This window comes from Ailuropoda melanoleuca, chromosome 17 (assembly GCF_002007445.2).
Source record: "Ailuropoda melanoleuca isolate Jingjing chromosome 17, ASM200744v2, whole genome shotgun sequence".
NCBI lineage: Eukaryota > Metazoa > Chordata > Mammalia > Carnivora > Ursidae > Ailuropoda > Ailuropoda melanoleuca.
The window spans coordinates 21341034-21349687 of NC_048234.1; the positions used below are offsets into that span (position 1 = coordinate 21341034).

The following is an 8654-nucleotide window of genomic DNA, read 5'->3' on the forward strand; positions in this document are numbered from 1 at the left end:
TATACACACATAGAAATTTATGTAGCATGTATCTCGTAAGATACAAAAATAGAAATAAAAAGAATGAATGGGAAAAAAAAACTAACAAATACATGTAGGCTGATTTTGAGTCTAGCTCAGCCACTTACCCTGGGCCAACAATTTTTGGAACATAACTTAAAACTGCTGGATGCCTGTGAGGGTCTGCTGTAGTCAGGTTTGCCAGGGAGTTTGGTTTACAAGGAGTTTAATGAGCTTTGTTTTATGAAACTAGAAGAAATGCTGACCGAAGAGCTAAATCTTCAGAAGCTTCAAGTGCCGCCCCTNGGCTCCAAGTGCCGCCCCTGACAGCTGTCACCTAACTGCTCCATCTTGCACTCAGCCTCACTTGGACCGAATGTCTGTGCATTTGCACAACTGTGTCAGAAGACACTGTAGGGAAGCTCTCTCTCTCATGAGGCTCAGTGAAGTCAGAGTGTTTGCTGGTGCTGCTTTACGTGGCGTTTCTTTGTTCATCAGTGTCGCTCAGATTCTTCCAGCTCTGGCCCAGGTGTCCACCACATACTTGGTATTCACTCAGTCGTGTCGGACCCCACGATCAGACTCTCACTGAATCATCCCACCTTCTCGAAACCTGAGGAACTAGGTGAACCTAACACATACCTTAACTCTTAGCTGGCGAATAGAATCCAGCATTTACCCAGTGAATTCACTAGTGGTCAATAGGTGTTAGGTGAACAACTGTATTCGCTTCCTAGGGCTGACAAAATTAAAAATCAGAGCTCTGTATTTTCCCAGGACGTCATCCCTCATCCTCCCAGGACGTCATCCCTCATCCTCCCAGCCACCCCGCTAAAGAACCCTGGGGTCAGGTCTATGCCACTGAAGTTCTATCTCCTTCTTTCACCATCAGTAAACGCTCAGTGGCTTGGGCCATTTTCTCCCCAAGCTTCCTGCCACTTCTGTTTCTCTATCGCCTTCTTCCTTGGTGGTCAGCACTAAACCTCTCCCTCTACTGTACCTTCTGTTTTCTCTCAGAAGACAAAATTATCATGAATTACCAGAGTCTCTGGAAAGACATGTCCTGCATATGTTGTTCTCAAGTTTCCAATCTCTGCTTGATGACAAAAGAAATGTTGGTGTACAAAGCAATGTTTTTGCACTCAGTCTTTGAACTAAAGTATGTCCCCACGTATGTCACTCTCTCCATCTCTCTAGATTTAAAATGACTATGTCTGGCAAAGAACTAGATTTTATTGTTGGTTTTTTTTTTTAATACACATTGTCACATAACTGGTTCAAAAGAATTAATAGTTATTTAGGATCCTGTATACACAGTCTTGGAAGATTCTCCATATTGGTTGCTTTAGAAACATTGCACATTAATGATGGAGTTTGGAGTTGGCCTCCGGGGTATCATGGCGCTGAGTTGACACTGCTCCTGGGATCGAACAATGCATGATGTTTTTGCAGACTTAGAGAAGGGCACACTCTCCCTTGGTTATATGAATCACCACCAAATGAGCCCACCTAACCATGCTCCCCCCCAACCCCCAACACTCACACAGAAGGGCTTTGAAAACAAATCTCAGCTCTCACTCACCACGCTGAGCCATGAGCTAACATGACATGACGTGAAGCTCTTTTTGCCTTCCATGAGGGAAGCTAGGACTCTGAGGATGGGTCAAGGAGAGGAGTGTGTTGAGGGAAGTGAGTCTAAAGTGACAGAGTTATCTTGTATCCTTAAAAGAGCCTTGCTGAACACCCTGTGGCAGCAACTTACTGATCCTTCTCCCGACCACGTCTGGGGCCAAGCAGGTCTCCCTTGTGCCTTATATGTATCCCTGAACACACATATTTACGCAGACCTCAGGGTACCCCGTTTCTGCTTTAAGTCCTATATTGTTAAGAATGGGTCTTTCCTTTGGGAAAAATGTGCAGATGTGTCCTTCCCTGACTTAACCTATGAGGCTGATTTCTCAGCCTTTCCATGACTAGGGGCTGCCCGTCTCCAGTGTCTCCATGTCTCGCTCTCCCCACATCTACCTTCAGGTATATCACAAATGCAGTGAACTACTGGATGTGGGTATCACAGAAGAAACATTTTACAACAGAGTCCGTTCGGAGAATCAAAGGACATTGTTGATTTTTTTGTTTTGTTTTAACGTTTCTATAGGCCTATCTTTCCCTCTTACTTTGTTTGGCCCTGATAAAATCTAGAGGTGGAGCTATGGGTTTCCCAGGATCTGACATTGTACGTAAGCCTTCCCAGGCCACTATTGGTAATGACAGGCTGGGAGGCCTTTGTATCCCTTAGTAATTTCTGGAATTTGAAACAGAAGCCAAACAGTCAAGGAAATTCAAATTAAAATAATCAGTAATATGTTAACCCCAAACATTTAAAATATTAAGGATCGGAAGATGTGTAATGAGATTAGTACTTTTATACTTTGTAGGTAAGGAAGTAATTCAGTCCGCTTTCTGGAAGACACTTTAGCAGTAGGTTTGGGGAACCTTAAGTATCTATGTGCCTTAGCCTGGTGAGTCTTAACACCAAGAATTTATTCCAAGGAAATAACCACTAATAGGACATAAAGATGTATTACAAGAATGTCCTTTGCAGCAGAATTTCGGTCATAAAATTAGATTTTTGCTACTATAAGTAATATGTTACTACATGTTTATAATATATTATAAAAATATAAATATTTGACATTGGGGAATTATTAAATACATTGTGCTATACCCATATACTACTACTGAAAAATACATTGTCAAGAATTATGGGATAGGGGACGCCGGGTGGCTCAGTCAGTTAAGTGTCTGCCTTAGGCTCAGGTCATGATTCCAGCATCCTTGGATTAAGCCCGGAGCCAGGGACTCCCTGCTTAGTGGGAATTTTCTTCTCTCTCCCCCCACCCCACTCACTCTCTCTTGCTGTCTAATAAATAAAGTCTTAAAAAGGGAATGCCTGGGTGGCTCAGTCGGTTGCTTTTTCTTCTCCCTCTCCCTCTGCCCCTCCCCTTCCCACCTTTTGTGCTCTCTTGCTTTCTCTCTCTCCCAAATAAATTTAAAAAAAAAAAATTATAGGATAAATTTTTGCTTATGTTTAATCAAATTAGAAGATAAGAAGGAATATTTTAGATGATTTTATTAAAAATTTACATTTATAAAATGATAGAAGGAAAAATACATGGAGGGAAACTACTGTAATAGAAGAATCTTTGTCCAGTGATGTTATGGATTATTTTATTTAATTCCTATTTTTCTTTGAATATGTAACACTTTATAATCTGAAGAAATACATATATTGTTGTATACATATGACTGACAAAAATCCCACGAACATAGTCGCTTCAGATTAGTCATCAAGCTTATTCCCTATTGGCTGTTCTTATCAGCCAGTTCTCACTGGAATTACCTGAGCCTTCATCTGAGGCCTCTTAAAACCCTTGGGATGCCTGGGTGGCTCAGCGGTTAAGCATCTGCCTTCAGCTCAGGTCACGATCCCAGAGTCCTGGGATCGAGCCCCGCATCGGGCTCCCTGCTCAATGGGAAGCCTGCTTCTCCCTCTCACACTCCCCTGGCTTGTGTTCCCTCTCTCGCTATCTCTGTCAAATAAATAAATAAAATCTTTTAAAAAAAGTCATATTTGTAAACCGTCAGTCGGAGATTTTATGTCAGTTTGAGATTTTAGCTTATCTCGAGTCTTTGCACAATTAAGATTGTTTTGGCACCTCGATGGGTGACCCATAAGGTACTTCTGTTAATTAAAGCTATTTCTGTCATTGCTGTTGGTAAAACTGGAAACATCATTAACTTTGTAATTTTTTAGATGAAGAGATTATAACTGTCAAACTTTTCTAACAAATAAATATTAGTAGCATCCAGATAAACACACCTGGGCATATATAAGATGCCACCCATGCACTCTTAAAACCCTCATGAGGTAGGTAGGAATGTGTAGAAAGTGCCCTCAGTGTATGTGAAGATAATTGGTCTTGTCAAGTGATGGGTTTTCTTTTCTTTTCTTTTTTTGGTTGGTTTTCTGCCATCCAGACAGAGCTATGACATTCAGATCGTGGCGCTGGTAAACCAGACAGGCTTCAGATCTGGGAACATCCTCGATTTAAAGAATCCTTTCTTTAGGTAAGAAATGCTCTCATCCATTTCACACCCACGTATATAAAATCTCACCTGACCGCATGACCTGGTGAAGAGAGTCAGACTAATTCCATCCTTCCTAAGAGGAGAAAAAGCATCCACTCTTTCTCTCTAAGGAAACTTGGATCTTGAGATGGAGTTGAATGTTTTCTATTCCATTAAATGGAATTCAGTATGAACCAATCTGATTCTGAAACAGGGAGCACTGGAGAGTCCTGCAGAGTGAACTCTCATTCCAGTTGAGCTCTAATGAGCTGTGCGACCTCAGGCAAAGTCCCTTCCTTCTGGCATTCAGTTTTCTCATCTGCGAATGTGGAGTTTAAATCTGGGCTCCTCTGACCTTCCCTCATTAATGGACGATTGTATGTAGCAGTTATTCCAATACATCTAAAACATGAAGTCCATTGAAAATATTTTTTGGGACATTTTTTGAGATCATGTAAGTCAGGACATACCTCTCTTTAAAACCTATGCAGATTTTGTCTGATACAAAGAAAACTTGCCACAATGAGATAGACATGACAGATGTTTCTGGAAAAACTCCCCATCTTTACACCTAGTCAGTATGAGCCCACTCAAAATCCACACATGAAGTCAACCCCACAATTAAAAACACTGGACACTGTCACTCTTGACTTTCTTATTTAAAAAAAAAAAAAAAAAAAAACCTCTTCCCTCATATTATAATGTTCCCCAAGGCCTTTATTCAAAGCATCATGTCTCTATGGTACTTTTTGAAAAGCATAAAGAGAAAAAGAAACACTGGAAACCAAACGAGGAATTCTTTGGCAGAGATGGGAAAATGAAACAGTGATCTTAAAGCATGGGAGGCAAAAAAACAGGCAGGGCTGCCATTGATTACATTGTATGCAAGTTGTCACATGGAGTAGGAATCTTTCAAGCCTATTCCCATTTAAGGATGTGGATGCCATCTTTAATTCTGAGGGAAGACGGGAGTCCTCCCTCCCATCCCCCTACACAATCCTGTCATATAAGGTCAAGGGCACAGATTGTGGCCTCAGAACATGCTGACTATTCACTAGGACAATTTGACCTGCCTAGGCCTCAGTCTTCTAATCTGTGAAATGGGATAAACAACACCAGGATGTCCATACCATGTCCAAGTACTTCACAGTTGACGTAATTGGTGTTCAGTAATTGCTAGTTTTCCTGTCTTTCTCCCTTTGCTTACTGGTCGCCGCACTCCTACTCTCTCGGCAAGTAAATAGATGATGATCTGTAGTTCATTCCAGACAGAATCATTTGGATTTGGGGGTAGAAAATAAATTTTTGTACGGTTTTAGAAAACCCACCTTTTGAGCGCAAGAACCACGTAAACTAGTGACTTTTGAGTCCACTTCCACTTCATCTTAGAAGAGCAAGATTTTAACCAGGAAATACAGGGACAGGGCCTGGGCCTTGGCCTTGGCCAGCCCCAGCTTTGAACGAAGGCACAAACACAGTGGCCACAAGGTCAAGGTGAGGGCTGGTCCAGGTTGAGTGATACTCAAGGTGGCCACAGCCTTGTCAAAACAGAGACTGTAGAGTTGGGGGTGGGGATAGCAGATGCCTTTCCTTTTCCCTTCTCTCACTCAGCACCAAGTCTGACTGATGTATTTAATTAATTAAGTAGATAAGGGTGCTTAAAAATGTGACTCCCCTGGGAATTCCCGATCTTGATTCTGTTTTTTTCACCAACCCTTTCCTAATGTGTAGGCCTCAGTATCCTCAGTGAAGACGTGTGCTAAATGACCAAGTCTTTGAAGAGCACCTGGCACGTAGTAGCTGCTCAGTTAAATGTTTAGCTGTGACCATGCCCTTCTGCTCCCAGACAGTCAACTCCAGTCTGCTAGTGAGGGGCAAAAAGCAGCACAGGAGAGCGAGAGAGAGACACAGAGAGAGAGAGTGAGTGTCTGTGTGTGTGTGTGTGTGTGTGTGTGTGTTGGGGAGAACTAAAAATATTGGCATTACCAGAGGAATTACTGGTAATTAACCATCAAAATAAGTAACTTTCTCTCCACCTGCTTTTTATTCTACCCATTTTTAGGGCTTACAATAGACTTACACACAAAAACAAAAGATTCATTTTTGTTTTTTGTCTGATCCCTGATACCAACTAAAAACCTCTAATGTGGCATGTTAAAAACATCTCAAGATCAACAAGTTTATTACTAAAACTATGAACATCCACCATTACAGTTGATTGATTTTCGACAGCGTTGCAAAGACAATTAAATGGAGAGGTGATAGTATTTCAAAAGTGGTGCTGGAATGAGTGCATATTAATACACAGTAAAAATGTGACCTTTCACCCATATCTCACACCATCTATAAAAATTAGCTTGAAAGGGATCATGGATTGAAACATAAAGCCTAAAAATATAAAACTTCGAGAATAAAACATAGAAAATCTTTGTGATCTTTGGGTTAGACAAAAATTTCTTAGCTATGAAAAGAGGAAAAGGATAAATTGTCCTTTATCAAAATTAAAAACTTATCTTTGAAAGTCACGTGATGGGAATGAAAAGATGAGTTACAGACTGGGTGAAAGTATTAGGAAATCACGTATCTGAAAAAAAAGTAGTATCCAGAATATTAAAAGAATGTTTGGTATAATACTTTGAAAAAATTCCAGTAATAAAACAGTTTTGTTAAGGGCAAAAGATTTGAACACACCTTCCATCAAAGAAGATATAACAGCAAATAAGCCCATGAAAAAATGTTCAGCCTCACTAGCCAACAGGGAAATGACAATTAAAACCATAATGACATACTGCTACACATATATGAGAAGGGCTTAAAATAAAAATTCGGGTGATACCAAGTGCTGGTGAAGACATGGAGCTACCAGAATTCTCATTCATTGGTAGGAATACAAAATAGTACAGACACTTTTGAACACAGTTCAACTGGTTCTTCAGTAGTTAAAAATGCACTTACCAGATGACCCAGCAATCTCACGCCTAGGTATTTACACAAGTGAAATGAAATGTATTTGAATGTTGATGGCAGCTTTATTTGTAATCACCAAAACTGGAATCAACCAGAATGTCTTCCAAATGGAGAATGAATAAACAAACTGTGGTCCATCCATACAATGAAACAAGTTTCAGTAAAGAAAAGGAGAGAAAAATTGATACATATAATAACAGATAAGTCTCAAATAAATTAAGCTAAAGAAAGTGAAAGAAACCAGACTCAAAAGGCTACATAATATGTGAGTCCACGTATATGACTTTCTGGAAAAGGCAACACTGCAGATACAAAGAATAGCCCAGAGCTGGGCTTGGGAAAGTGTTAGCTATGAAGAGATGCGGCAACAGTTCAGGGCAACGGAACTTTCTGTATCTTGATTGTCATGGTGGCAGGACACGTCTGGATGCATTTGTCAAAACTTGCAGAACTACAATAAAAGGGGTGAATTTTAGTGTATGTAAATGTTTTTTCCTCAATGACATGAAAACTTACCAAAAAACTCCCCAAAAAACAAAAAAAAACAACCCAAGATTGCATAAAGGGATAGCTGAAAACAGAGTGTTGGGCCAGACAACGGTGAGGGATTAGACGTGGGTATTGTTTACATTGATTAATCTGGGAGGCTTCTCGGAAGAGGTGGCAACTGAGTGGCAGCTTAAATGTCAGGAAGCAACTGGCCTGGGCAGATGTGCAAGCAGAGCCTTCTACAAAGAACAGTGAGGGCAAAGGCCTGAGGCAAAACAAGCCTACCAAATAGCAAGAAGAGCGAGAACTAAGTGGGTGCTTTGTCTTTGCTGTAAACGTATAAAAAAAGGAAAAAGCTCTTTCAGTGAACAAAAATCTGGATCATCATCTCAGATCTGAATTTAGGCTATGCATAATCAAACTTACTAAATATAGTGGGTAAATATAGATCTAAGGCTGCCCATAAAAACTCCAGGAAGGGCACGGGAGTGGGAAGGAGGGCGAGGGGACGAGGAGGGAGGGAGAGGACAAGAACACACAACTAGCTTGCCGGCCGGGAACTTTGGATCGAGGTGGAACTTACTTACTCAGTATCATGGAAATCACCTTCTCTGTTTTAGGTTTGCTTAGAAGATAGCCACAAGCCAATCAATAAGTAAAACGAAGTCCTGAGAAGTCCCTCAACATCCAAGTTCATATTTCATGTTGCAAATACGCACTCTAAATTTTACAAGGATGATTAGGTTGATTTAAATTCATACTTTGTTTCTCACTCCAAACTGTGCATCCTCATTTCATTGACAAGTCTACTCCTTGGTCTTCTTAGACTGGCTCTTTTTTTCTCATCTCGTAGTTTCTCTTTATTATTGTTTTAGTAAAGCCAACAGCTCTGCTTTCATTTTTGAAGTATTTACAAAAGAAATTGAACAAAACCCTACCTCACATTTGTATGTATGCATATGTATGACATAACATAAGACCATGTTAGGAGGGAGCGTCTGTTTACAATTTTAAGCTGTTTTCACAGATCGTTTCGACCAATCAACACTAGTTTTTAGCTCAGCAATGTG

The 8654-nt window shown here is 40.5% G+C and overlaps 1 protein-coding gene across 1 annotated transcript in view; it reads left to right on the forward strand.

Moving 5' to 3' along the window:
• Positions 1 to 8358, forward strand: part of LOC100471017 (histone-arginine methyltransferase CARM1) — a 109192-nt gene extending 100834 nt beyond the window's left edge. Inside the window, exons 11-12 of the mRNA XM_034647333.1 lie at positions 4039 to 4128; positions 8205 to 8358. Of these exons, the coding sequence (XP_034503224.1) occupies positions 4039 to 4128; positions 8205 to 8214 (100 nt within the window). The 3' untranslated portion in view covers positions 8215 to 8358. The remainder of the gene's footprint in view (positions 1 to 4038; positions 4129 to 8204) is intronic.
• Positions 8359 to 8654: the final 296 nt, after the last annotated feature.